The sequence below is a fragment of the Episyrphus balteatus genome, chromosome 2 (genome assembly GCF_945859705.1).
Source record: "Episyrphus balteatus chromosome 2, idEpiBalt1.1, whole genome shotgun sequence".
NCBI lineage: Eukaryota > Metazoa > Arthropoda > Insecta > Diptera > Syrphidae > Episyrphus > Episyrphus balteatus.
This window is the reverse complement of record NC_079135.1, coordinates 78,573,121-78,588,727: the sequence shown is the minus strand read 5'-3', so window position 1 is coordinate 78,588,727 and position 15,607 is coordinate 78,573,121. Positions and strand designations below refer to the sequence as shown.

Below are 15,607 nucleotides of genomic sequence, written 5' to 3'. Positions count from 1 at the left end.
AAACGATTCAAACTAACAAAAAATTGAACATGAAAACTCTCAAAATAGGCTTGAAATTGTTGTTTAAAAAAGCTAATAGTTTGGGTTCTAGTGGTTGGATATTCAAAATTAAGATCTTCAGAGTTAGGGAAAATGACAGAGTATCATAATATGCACTTAAAATAAATATTAAAGTTACAACATAGAGACAATCTGCATAAAGTGTTAAATGCAAAAGTGCATTTTATCCGTTTCTGAAGTACGTCACAAGGATACAACTTCTGCAAAACATATGTAAGACTTAATAACATCATAAAATAACAAATTCATCAATGGCCGCGCAGCGTCCACGTTCCATACAAATCTGCCCATTCTCCTTTGTGAAAAATTATGTTTATAGGGCGGGTGGCCACTGCATAAACGCTGTACTCATCGAGAACGTATGGAAAGCATAATCTTCTGATGTTATGTATATCATCTATCAATTCGTCAAAGAACTTTCCAAACATCCCACAATAATTGTGGGATGTTAAAGACAAATATAATAAAATAATTGTTACGAATGGCAACACTAGCCAAGCCTTTCGAGTCCCCACTGAAGTCAGCACCTAATTCGCGTTTTGGACACTTTTTGGATGCGTTTTGGACGCATTTTTGGCGCGTTTTGGAAGCGGTTTAGACGCGTTTCGGACGCGCTTTGGACGCGTTTCGAACGCATTTTAGACGCGTTTTAGACGCGTTTTGGACGCGTTCGGACGCGTTTTTGACGCGTTTTGGGCGCGTTTTGGACGCGTTTCGGACGCATTTCGTATGCGTTTTGGACGCGTTTCGGGCGCGTTTCGGGCGCGTTTCGGGCGCGTTTCGGGCGCGTTTTGGAGGCGTTTCGAACGTGTTTTGAACGCGTATTGGGGACGCGTTTTGGATGCGTCCCGGTCGCGTTTTGGACGCGTTTCGGAAACGTTTTGGACAGGTTTTGGACGCGTTTCGGACGAGTTCCGGACGCATTTCGGAGGCGTTTAGACGCGTTTAGGACGCTTTTCGGACGCGTTTTGGACGCGTTTAAGACGCGTTTTGGAAGCGTTTCGGACGCGTTTTAGACGCGTTTTGGACGCGTTTCGGACGCGTTTTTGACGCGTTTCGGACACGTTTTGGACGCGTTTTGGACGCGTTTTGGACGCGTTTCGGACACGTTTTGGACGCGTTTCGGACGCGTTTCGGACGCGTTTTGGATGCGTTTTGAACGCGTTTCGGACGCGTTTCGGACGCATTTCGGACGCGTCTCGGGCGCGTTTTGGACGCGTTTTGTAGGCGTTTCGAACGTGTTTTGGACGCGTATTGGGGATGCGTCCCGGTCGCGTTTTGGAAGCGTATCTAACGTGCCTTGGAAGCGCATCGGACACGTCTTGGACGCATCTTGGATGAGTTTGGGATTTGTTTTCTGATATTTTTTTTAATTTACACTTTACTTTGATTTAAAACCTGTTGTTTTTTTTTAATGAGCGCACACTAAAGGGGTCTGGGTACCAATAATATTATTTTGTAAACACAGTACGAGCTTTAGGAAAAGAGGAGAGGTTGTAAAAGGAGATACCGATGCACATTTGTTATGTGTAGACTCGAAAAGGGCGACCTTACAGAGTTAACAAAAGTAAAATGGTGGATCGATTTTTCATTTGACATTTATCAAATCTGGATCTTCGGTAGCATATTTCAACTCCAAATGATTAAGTTTCAATTTATTCAATCTCTATAAAATCCTGTACAATATTGATTTTTTTAGATGGTGACTTGATAGAGTAATCAGTAAGTGATAAACAAATTAAAGCCAGATATACCTTACGGATATTATTATTTATGTCTCCTTAAAGCCTAGATCGAGCTAAATTTTAGCTCCCATACAAAGTTCTCTTTAAAATTAAGACGGGCTAAAATTTTATCAAGAATTGGAACCAAGTTGTACGCATCTCCAGCTAATGAATCACATTTTCGCGTCCAAAAGCACATTTCTTATGTGTCACAATACGGAAAAAAAGTGAAGAAAAACGGAAAAATGTCAACTTGAAAAGTGCTTCGTCAATCACCCTTGCTCTCAAACAATAAAAATGTACAAAAAATATAACATTCACAATTAAAACAACCATTGTGAATATTTGTACTAAACTGTGGGATAAACAAAAATTTCTGAAATGTCAAACAATTTGTGTCAAATAAAAAATACTATAAAACTCTTGCACTTCTTCAACTTTAACGATTTTGTATAAAAACTATTTTTATTTCCCCCACATTTAATAAAATAAATATGATATAAATGAAGAAACCAATGGAAGCAACTGGAGACCAACTAATCTTAGCCACTGGTGGCTATGACCACACAATAAGGCTCTGGCAAGCCCACACTGGCAATTGTATTCGCACCATACAATTCCACGAATCATCGGTAAGTATGGAGATGCAACCATTATACAAATTGATTTCCTCATTCCCATTTATTCCATTGAAAATATATAATAATAATTACAGCAAGTAAATGCCTTGGAGTTTTCTCCAGACAAAAGCATGGTCGCCGCATGCGGCTATCAATGTGTCCGAATGTATGACATGGATTCCAATTTCAACAATCCCCTAATATCATTTGATGGTGCACAGAAAAATGTCACTCGTCTTGGTTTCCAAGAAGACTTCAAATGGATGTACACTGCCGGAGAAGATTGTCGGGTGCGAATTTGGGACATGGATATGTCTTTTGGATTCAGCACACCGGCATGCTCACGAGTCTTTGACTGTCAAGCGCCTATAAATGCCGCATGTTTGCATCCAAATCAAGTAGAAATTGCCGTAGGCTCACAAAATGGTGGGGTCTTTCTGTGGGATGTTAAATCTGAAAACCACGATCAATTAGTTCCCGAAGTCGATGCTTCCATTCAAGACATTGCAATCAGTCCCAATGGAATGTATCTGGCAGCTGTCAATAACAAAGGCAATTGTTATATTTGGACTTTATCCTCGTCGAGTAATCAAAAACTCAGTACATTACAAGCTAAACAAAAGATCTACGCACACAAACGTTATGTGTTGCGTTGTAAGTTTAGTCCAGATTCGAGTTTACTTGTGACCACATCAGGAGATGGAACAGCTCGTATTTGGAAGACGGACGATTTTGAAATGTGGCAAGAACTATCGATTGACAACTATTGGATATGGGATGCAGAATTTAGCGCTGATTCCAAGTATCTATTCACTGCCTCGTCCGATGGTATTGCCCGCCTATGGAAACTAGAAACCAAAAATGCCGAACGCAAATATATTGGGCATACTAAAGCCATTACGGCACTATCATTTAAAGATGAAATCATTTCCGAGTAGTAGACGAGGTGTTTGGTAGTAGGTAGTAGTTGTCGGCGATAGAACTCATAACAAAATAATAGTCATTCAATAAAATGTTTTGTATTATTTTTAACTACAACAATTGAGAATTTTTATTATTTGTGGTATTTCAGCTAAATTCCTGAAGAAAGAAAACATTAAACTGCGCCAACTATATAAACATACTTAACATTGCCTATCAGTTTCTCTCTGCCATATTCGTGGATTTCTGATGCCCGTCATCAACAATCTGATATGTCCTCATAATTATATTCTTAAACCAAGAACGTCAAACGACACCCATCACCTTATCATCGATTTCAAGGATGCATATGACAGTATCTATAGAGAAATGCTGTTCATAACAATGTCTAGTTTTGGTATGCAAGATGACGATTCAGAATTCCCACCGCTCCGTCAAAACCTCAATGATACCTACCTTTGACGTAACAAAAAAAGTTAAGGCGATAACTGGATCTAAGTTCTGCTGTAAGCACAAAACTACACCAGCACCGAAATTAAAGGAAGATTTTATATTGCCAACCGCTTCCTCTTTGGCCTAAAAAGGCCAATTATTATTATACAAAAGCATGGATTTCGAAAAAAAACTCTCGGGATTTTTTTGAGACGGGCACTAAAGCACTGTTTACATCATTTACGAACAAATGAAATTGAATGTATTTTTAAAGTAATTTATTCAACAAAAACTGTTTTAAACAGTAGCAAGCTAACTAGTGTTTAATTTAAAAAGAAAAGTATCACATTTCAATTTCTAAAATAAGAAAAATGTGAGAAAACCAATTGTTCGTACGAAAAAACTTTAATTCGTAACGACCAATTTGTTTTTTTTTTTTTTTTCATATTTTTCTTATTTTAAATATTAAAATGTAATTTTGTTTTGAAAAATTTTTACTTTAGTTATCTTGCTGTTGTTTAATAGAGTTTTTATTTAAAGAATTACTTCAGAAATACATTGAATTTCATTTGAATTTCATTTCGCTCTCATGTGAATAGTGCTTAACCCAGCCAAACGTATAAAGTTGAAGCGAATAAGATGGGAAGGTCAAATAAATTTCGTAGACTGTTGCCTATGCTATGAGTCCAAAAGGTGCTGTGTTGGCTGTTGCTCAATTTGGCATTTGGCAGTGCTGCTTTAGGCTCTGAAACTCAAAAGTAAAGTATTTCAGAGAAGTAGGATCACAATTTTTTAATGCAACTCTTTTACTCTCCAAAGATGAGTTCTTATTTACTTTTCATGTAACTAGGAATTTTCATCTTTTTTTCAACTTTTGGCTCAAGAAATATCTAGACTAACTATGAGCTTTTTATTTACGAATGAAAGTACGGTTTTAGTGGCAATAGGCACACTTGTTATCCGAGGAGTTCAAGAAACTAAGTTGTCCATTTGCCCGATTCGATCTACTCGAACAAAGGGACCCAATATCAGTCAAAGAACTTTTTTCCGAAAGAGTTAAATATTTAGTTAGTTATGGGCGCTTTTACACGTACAAACCGAAACCATCTAAGCGGTTTCGACTGCTGGAATGAAGCCGACTGTGCTCACTACAAACTCGGCTGCCGTGCCAGTAGTCTTCCCATCTGCTGTGGAATGGCCTGAAAACAGATGGTCATAATAAGGCCTGTACAGACAACCCATATTTTCCGGGAAAAGATTCTTGCATAAAAGCAGCATTTAATAGCGTCTTTCTGCTTGATTTCCAGATAGTCGAGTCCTTGGAGATGATATTTCGCTGGATGTTGAAGAATTTGTATGGCTGGAGTGTAGATGTCTTTCGCTCTATTTCTCAAAAACTGTTTCTGTAAATGGTTGATTTGCTCTGGGCAATGTAAATAGTGGATTAAAGTGATGCACACTGGAACTTTCATATGGTACGTAAGATCTAAGCCTATAAGTTCATTAAATTAATATTTTGCTGACATCAAACCCAGACCTTCGGCGATTAAAGTCCAGAGGCATCAATGACATTATTCAATCAACATCTGCTCTATCTGCCTCCAGTTACCAATATCAATTTGGTGGAAGTCGTTCTTTGCTTGTGTGAACCACCTTGTCTTTCGAGATGGTATTAAAACAATCTTCAGTATCGTGCGTCCATGTCTATATGTTCTACAACTCCATCGCAATATTTTCATCTCTTTTACCGGAATGTTGTAAGTTTGAGTAGAATTTTTTGGGAAGTACAAGTAGATTCCATGTAACAAGGTAACTAATTAATAGCCGTGTTTTATTGGTAACTCAGTACTAAGGTCAGTAAAATTTTACACGGCAAACAAGAACAAATTATTGCTAAGAATAACAATAGTTTTTTATGTGTTGGTTTTCTGAGAAATTTTTTTTCTAAACTTATACATTTTTACCGTTCAACAATAAAGGATTATAAAAAAATTTACAAAAGTAATGTTTTTTTGTTCTTTACAGCATAGAATGTTTACTCAGTAAAATACTGAGTACCAATAAAACACGGCTAATGTTGCATAAATCAAAGGTGCTTGGCTTTTTTCGAGGATTTTGTCCTCGTTTCATTTTTGGAGTTTTGATCCTTGTTAAACAAGGAGGCTAATGCCTTTATCTCTTTGAACTGCATATTAATAACATAACGAAGTACTTTTTAGAGTCTCTGTATTATGAAAATTGTTCTTCAAGATTGGAAGTAGTTGATGTGTTGGATAGTTTGATGATAAACAGTTATCTGATATCGTGTATGGTTTTGAATTCTTTGATTAATTTTTTTAAATCTCGGTATTGAGAGTTGATTTACTCGATTTAAACAAAACTTATAGGAAACAATAATTTCTTTTGGTCACACCGACGAAATTTTTCAAAAGCCTTTCAAAACGTCTCCTTTCGTCCTGATAAGCAATAACAAATGACCGCGAGGGTCGTAAATTACCATTTAGTAGTCCAATAAACTTATCTCTCCTGTTGTTTAACATATGTAGATCCTGTAATAACTAGGAAAAGTATTAAATAAATTGAAACAAAAATAAATTTCCAAGCCTTGCTTTATGTTATAAATCACAAAATTAAAACATTTTTTAAATAAATTATAATTTTTTTTTAAACTATGTATATAGAATAACTCTTATTGTAAATTAAGATGTGAGTGGAATCGAGTAGATTTAGTCAACGTAAGCAATGTTCTTTGCAACAATTGATTCTTTTATTGGATCCGGGTCATCACCCAACTTGTAGCCGACAATGCAAGTAACATCAACATCGGATTTTGTCGGATTCAAAAGCAGCATTATCAGATTAATTGGTGTTGCCGGTCGAAAAGGTTTTGCCCCAGGCATAGAATCCCCAGTTGCAGGCAATAGTCTCACTTTGCTTGGCTGAATGAAATGAAATCATAAAAACAGAATGTAAATTTTATTTGCGATGTGTACATTATATTGTATACCTTTCGAACGCTGGCATCAAAATGAAAACTGGTTACAGGCAATTTGCTTTGATTCGTTACCGAAACTACAATAACCGACACATTCGGGCTTGGTCTGTTCGATGTAAAGTTCAGTGTGACTTTTATATCGTCATCGAGTAGCAGCTTTTCAGTCGTAGGACAAACATCATCTAAGTCTATTTGTATGTCTGCCAAGTGAACAACTGGCAAATTTTCCTCTTTATCAGTATTCTGGTCGGATTTTTCAATCTCTGGTTCGCCTAAAATAAGTTCATCTTTGGAATTATTCTCAAAGGAGTTATCGTCGAGCGGTTTTTCCTTTTCTTCAGATATTTTCTCGCTTTTAGGAAGAGTTGGACTTAGTAAAACTGATTCAACTTTTTTCGCAAGATTAGCTGCTGACGGTAAAGTGGAATCGATCATAGTTTTTTCTTTCGCCAGATCATTTAGGGAAACTCTTTCCGGTTCTCTGTGGTTTGATATGTTTTATTGAAACGTAAAACAAAAGATTTTTTTTTGTGATGTACTTACTTTTTAAAAGAACACATTCTTTCAGAATTTTGAAGACTTGCTTTAAGTAATTCCTCGCTCATTATATCAATAGCTGTTAGCTTACGTGAGTCATATTTTGAAGATGTCAGATCGTTGTTCTTTTCATTTTGAGGTTGTTCAACTTCTAGAAGGACAGTACTTGGTTCTAAAAGATTCATATTTTCAAACAAAGAGGCTTGAATTTTCGAAGTTGAATTCTCCATATTTCCAAAAATTTCACTCAACTCATCGAGTGGATTGGGAGTTGAATCGATTGCCTTATCAGCTGAAGTTGGTTTAATTGGTTCAGGCTGAGCAAGTAAACCGGATAAAAGATCCGATGTTGTGATGGCGGTTGATGGTTGAGCAGTAGTCGATGATAGAGATGATGCTTTTGGTGGTTTATTTTTCAAAAAAATTGCTTTGTATCTTTCAATAACTGCCTGCAGGTAATCGTTTACTTCTATTGTTTCATCTGTGAGTTATTATGGAAAAGAAAAGAATTTTTATAGAATGAAAATATGAGCTATAAAAATTAAACTAAAAATGCAGAATTTAGGGGACGGTTATAGTGATCAGGAAAATGAATCAGGAGAAAACTTCAAATAGACATTTTATTTTGTTATGTTTTCACTTGATTTGAAACACAAATGCTATGCCAATCGATTTATTAAAGACTCAAAAAATTTTTATTGAAAATAAAATTTAAAATGGAACTATTATTTATTGCTAAAATTGTTTTTATTTGTTTTCCTAGTGTAAATTCATTTTTCGTGCCAACTGATTGACATTTGAAATTTTTATGATGCATTTTCCTGATCGCTATAATCACTTATAGCTGAAATGTTTGTATCGTACGTTGTCCAGTTAAATTGAACAAACAATGTGCCCAAGGCCTCAGATTGTTTGTCTTGCAAATGCCATTAAATCTATTTTTTCACTACTTAACTCAATCAAGCTTTTTATACCGTGTTTAACCATAACTATATCACGTTCTTGTAAAAGTTTTTGAAATGCACAAAAAAATCGCAAAAAATACTTTCCATAAATAATTTATTTTACCGAAAAATATTTTATTCAAGACTAGCACCTATGAATGTAAAAATACACCTTGCAAAGTAGATAATTACACTGGTTTACAAGGGTTTTGTTGCCGAAACAAAAATATACTTTTCTGAAGGTTTTTGGTGTGCTAAACTCGAATCCGAAGTCAGAAACAACTAATCAGCTCCCGTTTTTGAGATATTACCGTTAGAAAATGCAAAAATACGTTTTTTTTAATTCTTCGGACCTTATTATTTTGTATAAAGAAAATTGTTTGAGCATATTTAGTAACGGTTTCTATAAGAACTGTTTTCCATCTTTCGACACCTGTTTAAATCTTTTCAATATCTTTTATATTGCCCGAGATATCTCAAACTTAAGTAAGTGGGTTTGGCTTCATATATCAAAAAGAAGATAATGACGTTATAATTATAATATATAATTATTATTTATAAAAATACCAAACAACTTAGGATATCTCGGGCAGTAAAAAAGATATCGGAAAGATTTAAACAGATTTAAAAAGGTGGTAAATAGTACTTATGAAAACCGTTACTAAATATGCTCAAAAATTTTTCCTAATATAAAAGAATAAGGTCCGAAGTACTGCATTTTCTAACGGTAATATTTAAAAAAAGGGAGCTGATTAATTTTTTTTGACGAGTTCAGCACACCGAAACCCTTCAGAAAAGTATATTTTTGTTTCGGCAACAAAAAAAAAGTTTAATTTTGTTAACTAGTGTTATTCAGAAGCTACTTTATTCCTTTTCGAGAATTGATCTACAATATTGTGCTGTATAATTTTTTTTTATCACACGTCCCATAACGAGAAAACGGAAATTACTTAAACTTCGAGATTACATTGTCTACAAAATGAGTAAAGTTTTTGCAAAGTGCATCTTTTCGAAGAAAAATACGAAAACCGTTTTTTTTGCTTTGACTAATATTTTAATAAGAGATACCTAGCTCTAAAAAGTCACATAAGAATGAGTGTTTTTTTTGTGAGGAATTTCAGTATCTTCAAGTCTTACATTGATTAATTCTCTAATATCTAATACATTCATTTTTGAAAACGCAATATCTTGAAACGGTAACTTTTAGAAAAAAAAAATCGTAAAACCTCTTTTATAGAGAATAATTGTTACATTTACATCTTCTATCTTATTCAAATGGATAAATAGGACAAAAAGGCTTTTTTAAGAAAAGGAAATTGGGAAGTAGCGAGGGCAAGAGTGGTTTTCCAAATCTCTAAAAAAGTCGACCACAAAAATTGATAACTAAAAGTTTATAAACCAGTTTTGGTCGGTATCAGACTTCGTAAAAACAATCGATTTTTTTATTTGCCACCACTTAAAACTTTTAGAATTTTTTGTACGTCACGAAGAGAGCATCCATCTCATGATTTCCGTGACAGTCCCGTATTTCATCCTGTTTTTTTTTTTTTTATTTTAGAAATACATTTGTCGCTTTTTTTATATTAACATGATAGTTAATTATAGAGTTGCTAGTTTTGTAATCTTTTATTGCTGAAATTATTTTTTAATTTATGGACAATTTGTGAATACCTTTCTAAGGTTCTTCTACTGATATGGATTAAATTTTTTTTTTTCTATTTCGAAATTTTAGAATCATTGTGTTCCATTTTGAGAAAAAATTTAAGATAATTCTTATTAAGATTAAAAGGAGAGCCAGTTCCAATTTTTTGAAGAAAAGATTAAGGATTCATAGAGTTAAAATTGTAATTTTTAAGAAAACCTGACGTGATGGTGGAAAAAGTAAGGATTTTCAAACTGATTCTGGTTCTTTTGAAGAAAAATTAACAGTATTATTAGTTGATGTTTCGGGATTTTATCCAATACCATAATTTAAAGGCTTCTTCTATTTAAAAAAAAAATAATTAAAATTAATTCCAAACTTACCAATCAATTTTTCATTTGTATTATCGATTAGTTCTGGCAGTCTTTCAATAATGGGTACATAATTTTCACATGAATCATAAAGTTCCTTGATTAGATTAACAGTTTCTCCTTCTTCGCCTGATGAATTTTGTTCAAAGGAATCTAGCATTTGATTTAAAAGCGATGCTGTGTTTTTAATTTCCTGAAGTTCAGATTTATGCCGACACATGAGTTCCATTCTTTTTGCATCCTATAATTCAATTCATTTATATATTAAAAATATTACAACAAGATTCATTTCAAAATTACTTGATTAACTCTAGCTTGAACCAAAAGATTAGCTCTTTTGAAATCATCAGCGTTTTTACTTTGCACAAGTTTACGGAATTTCTCCTCGTCAATACCCATAATAGTGTCCTTTTTTACAGTACTCATTACAGGCACAGATCCATGATCTGTACCCTCTTTACGCAACAAATCATATGCTTCCCTGATCTTTATTTTATCTGGATATTCGGTTGTCCAGAGCAAAAGACAATCCATGATTTTGTCGCGTATTTGAGTTGGTGTCTTTTTACCTTGGTACTTATTAGACACTAATCGAATTAAATCGTTTAAAAAACGAAATTTTGAAACTTCATCTTGGAATGTGCTACCACATTTGTCCATACATTCTTCCAACAGCTTTGAATAAAAGACACTTGCAAATTGGAACAGCTTTGTAGTGATATTAGAAGAAACTTACCGATACGCCGCGAATAGATTGTGTTACATTAGAAGATTGAATTTTGGATACTATTAAGGACATTGCTTCGTGAATAAGATTAGGGTCATTGCGAACTGTCACACAGAATATTTGCACCGCAAGTTCATCGACATTTTCGGCTGCTGGATTTGTTGCCCTTTCTGGAACAAAAAAAAATGGTGCAGTGGCCGTGGAATGGAAAGGGGAACCCCCCTTTGCTGAGGATTTTGGTTTAGTTTTTCTTACCAAGCATAGCTGCTAATATATTTTTATTTGATAAAGCCATTGAGTCGAATTTATTATTTATGTGAAAATTTATTTTTTATATCGCAAATTCGACTGCAAATTGGATATTTTTTGTAGCTGCTTTGTCATTTGATTGAAATTTTTGTGAGATAAAAAATTATTTTGACTTTTTGTTGGGTATGTTTGTTTTTGAGTACGATCTATCAAAAATTAGGTTTTGTTCTAAAAAATATACAACGCTGTGAGCGTTCTTTTTAGCAGCGATGTTATACTTATACAAGCAACTTTTGAGGTAAATCAGCTACATTTACACAGGGCCAGTTGTAGAAACGTGGTTGGTTCAGGAATTCAACTTGCCGATTTCGGTGGATAAGCTGTTGTTAAACTTTTTGGTTCAAATATGGATTTAGTTATTTTAACATATGGTCCTTCAACAACCTGAAACAAGTGCCTAACCTCAGCTTGATATTGGTGACCTTTTTTGTACTTATATAAGTTTTTTGGTGAACGGGCTTCAGGTCAAATGAAACAAATATTTTCTTTTTGTCACAACGTTTCGTCCATGTATATTAGGGTGTCCGTTATTTCCCAAAGTGATGTTTTCGGGGATGACACCCCCTAGATCGAAAGCTTAGGGCCTAAATAAGGGGAATTTAGCAAAAAAAATTTTTTTGGGGGTCATTAACCCGTGCCTCTAGGGTCATACTTTCCCCATACAAATTTGTATGGAAAATTTTTAACTCATACATAAAATTTTTTTTCTCTCGCGTTAAATCATATATTTTTTTAATGTTTGATAATTCTGGTTGGAAAACAGTTACTTTAAAAGATCACATTCAAAATTTCCCGTTAAAAATTTTTTTTATATTTTATTTCGGTTTTTGAAATTATTAGCTGTTTTCGTGGTTTTTGCTTTCACCTATCACACAATTTTAAATGCAGTTTTATTGTTTTTTAATTCTTTTCAAATATTGCATTCAAAAATTTGTGAATAAATCAAAAATTTCAATTTTTGAAATTTTTTTTTGAAATTTTTGCCGTTTTTATACGTTTAAATTTATTTTTCTCGAACTACAAAAGATATGTTTACAATATTTTTATTGAATTTTATTTAAAAATTATTCACCTAAAAAATTGCATCAAAAAAGTTGCAAACAAGGAAGGGTAAAGTATTTAATAATATTTATTTATTATAAAAACTGCAAAAACTAAAAAAAAAAAATTCAAAAAATTGAAATTTTTTATTTATTCACAAATTTGTGAATGCAATATTTGAAAAGAATTAAAAAACAATAAAACTGCATTTAAAATTGTGTGATAGGTGAAAGCAAAAACCACGAAAACAGCTAATAATTTCAAAAACCGAAATAAAATATAAAAAAAATTTTTAACGGGAAATTTTGAATGTGATCTTTTAAAGTAACTGTTTTCCAGCCAGAATTATCAAACATTAAAAAAAAATATGATTTAACGCGAGAGAAAAAAAATTTTATGTATGAGTTAAAAATTTCCCATACAAATTTGTATGGGGAAAGTATGACCCTAGAGGCACGGGTTAATGACCCCCAAACAAATTTTTTTTTGCTAAATTCCCCTTATTTAGGCCCTAAGCTTTCGATCTAGGGGGTGTCTCCCCCGAAAACATCACTTTGGGAAATAACGGACACCCTAATGTATATGGACATCATCAGTTGAACAATGGTTTCTATTTAAGCATTGATAAATATTTTTAGAAATGTTTACAAATTATTCACAATACAGTAAAACTTAAAAAATTATTGTTACATTTAAATTAAATAATAGGGGTATTCACGATGCGATGCAACTGGTCTTGTATCATTGCAAAAGTGCAAAAGTGTAAAATCTTACAACACTACAAAAACAAAATATATGGATTGAAATTTTACAATGGTCTTGCACTTTTGCAATACCCTAACCCTATTGCAAAATAAAAATACAATGGAGTAAAATTATTTTTGACAGATGGCAGCTCACCGTCGCGTCGCCCATGATAAACAGTTTGTCTTTTTTATTCTGTTTATTAATTATGGTTGTCTGCTTGTCGGTACTTATGTCCCGTAATTTAGTTTCTTTTGATGTAAAATAATTTGTGAAAATTAATTAACCCGAACAAAACAAAGAATTAAATTATAAAAAATGGAAAAAAGAGAAGAAGCAACAGTGGAGGAACAACCCTGTTAAAAAAAAACAAAGGATTTCATTCATGCTTCAATATTTACTATAGATAAGAAAAGGGGCGTTCACGATCTATTGTAAAAAAATAAAATTTTACATTTTTACTAGGCCTGTTGCACCAGATCGTGAATACCCCTAATAAACTTCTTACAACTACACAGTATAAAGTTTAAGTGACAAGTTAAACTTTATACTGTGTAGTTGTAAGAAGTTTATTATTTAATTTAAATGTAACAATAATTTTTGTAAGTTTTACTGTATTGTGAATAATTTGTAAACATTTCTAAAAATATTTATCAATGCTTAAATAGAAACCATTGTTCACCTGATGATGTCCATATACATGGACGAAACGTTGTGACAAAAAGAAAATATTTGTTTCATTTGACCTGAAGCCCGTTCACCAAAAAACTTATGTAACCTCAGCTTTAACACTGATTCTAGAAGGTAAAAGCTACTGAACCATGAATTAAATATTTGTACAACTGACCCACAGTAGCTCTCTCGCAAATGAGGTCAGCTCAAATTTCAAATTCAATTTTTTTTCTATAAAATTTGACATTTGAAATGAGATAATTTGCGTAATTATCTCATTTGGGCTCTAGTGAAAACACGGTATTATGAGAGTCGCCACACAAGAAAAGCTGCCCTCGGGTTTTTATATACAAACATGGGAAGGTCAAAATGCAGAAAATAATTCTTTTCTGTGAAACTTTTTATATGCAAATTTTTAAGCTTGCACAGCAAAATTTCCATAAGTTTTCACAGTTCGATTTTGCACGGATAAAATTACGGCGTTTTTACGAGGTCTACGTACGAATTCCTCCTACGAGTATGTGGAGCATTTTTACGTTCGATATTTTTTCCAAAACTGAGCTTTCAGGTGTTACACAGCCTCATTTGAGACCCTACCCCTGCCTCCGTCAGCGGATTGTTTTTATATCTCGAGATTTATTCGAGAATAACATTAGGGGTATTCACGATCTGGTGCAACAGGCCTAGTAAAAATGTAAAATTTTATTAGGGGTATTCACGATCCGATGCAACTGGTCTAGTATCATTGCAAAAGTGTAAAATCTTACAACACTACAACAAGAAAATATATGGATTGAAATTTTACAATGGTCTTGCACTTTTGCTATACCCTAACCCTATTGCAAAATAAAAATACAATGGTGTAAAATTTTTTTGACAGATGGCAGCTCGCCGTCGCGTGTCGCCCATGATGAATAGTTTATTTTTTTTATTCTTATTCTTTTTTATTTTGTTACTTTTGATGTAATTTATGAAAATAAATTAACCCGAACACAACAAAGAATGAAATTATAAAAAAATTGAAAAAAAAGAAGAAGCATCGGTGGAAAGACAACTCCGTAAAAAAAAGAGTGAAGCTGATATAAATCATATCATGGATTCCATTCAATATTTACTATAGATAAGAAGAGGTGCGTTCACGATCTATTGTAAAAAAATAAAATTTTACACTTTTACTAGGCCTGTTGCACCAGATCGTGAATACCCCTATTTTTGTACAATAGATCGTGAACGCCCCTCTCTTCTTATCTATACCGTTGCTCCTTCTTTTTTTCCATTTTTTTATAATTTAATTCTTTGTTTTGTTCGGGTTAATTAATTTTCACTAATTATTTTACATCAAAAGAAACTAAATTACGGGACATGAGTAGCGACAACCATTATAAACAGAATAAAAAAGACAAACTGTTTATCATGGGCGACGCGACGGTGAGCTGCCATCTGTCAAAAATAATTTTACTCCATTGTATTTTTATTTTGCAATATGTTTAGGGTATAGCAAAAGTGCAAGACCATTGTAAAATTTCAATCCATATATTTTGTTGTTGTAGTGTTGTAAGATTTTACACTTTTGCAATGATACTAGACCAGTTGCATCGGATCGTGAATACCCCTATTCTTTTTGAATCTAACGTTCTACATATACGCTTATTTTTTAATTCGAGCCCATTTTCGACAACATACATACGTCAATGTGAACACACCTAACAAGTCTGTCAATGTTTGATGGTGTATCACATCGTTATACAAACAATGCTACTTGTGTTGCCACCTTAATAAAAACTTTGTTCAAAAAGCATCATCGATTAGAAATGTCAAAAAATTGTTGCAGTTCAAGTACAGCAAAATTGTTTTTAACAAAAAAAAAA

At 33.4% G+C, this 15,607-nt stretch overlaps 2 protein-coding genes across 2 annotated transcripts; one reads left to right on the top strand and one right to left on the bottom strand.

Moving 5' to 3' along the window:
- The first annotated feature begins 2,158 nt into the window (after nucleotides 1–2,158).
- On the top strand, nucleotides 2,159–3,427 carry LOC129912025 (protein LST8 homolog). Its single transcript, XM_055990105.1, has 2 exons — nucleotides 2,159–2,416; nucleotides 2,500–3,427. Exons 1-2 carry the CDS (start codon nucleotides 2,288–2,290, stop codon nucleotides 3,340–3,342), a joined length of 972 nt encoding a protein of 323 aa, XP_055846080.1. The 5' UTR covers nucleotides 2,159–2,287; the 3' UTR covers nucleotides 3,343–3,427.
- A 2,921-nt stretch (nucleotides 3,428–6,348) lies between these two features.
- LOC129910754 (ADP-ribosylation factor-binding protein GGA3) lies at nucleotides 6,349–11,413 on the bottom strand. Its single transcript, XM_055988261.1, has 7 exons — nucleotides 11,229–11,413; nucleotides 10,983–11,143; nucleotides 10,547–10,921; nucleotides 10,259–10,487; nucleotides 7,296–7,770; nucleotides 6,765–7,233; nucleotides 6,349–6,696 (listed from the first exon to the last, which is right to left on the bottom strand). The coding sequence occupies exons 1-7, from the start codon at nucleotides 11,266–11,268 to the stop codon at nucleotides 6,484–6,486; spliced, it is 1,962 nt and encodes a 653-aa protein (XP_055844236.1). The 5' UTR covers nucleotides 11,269–11,413; the 3' UTR covers nucleotides 6,349–6,483.
- Nucleotides 11,414–15,607: the final 4,194 nt, after the last annotated feature.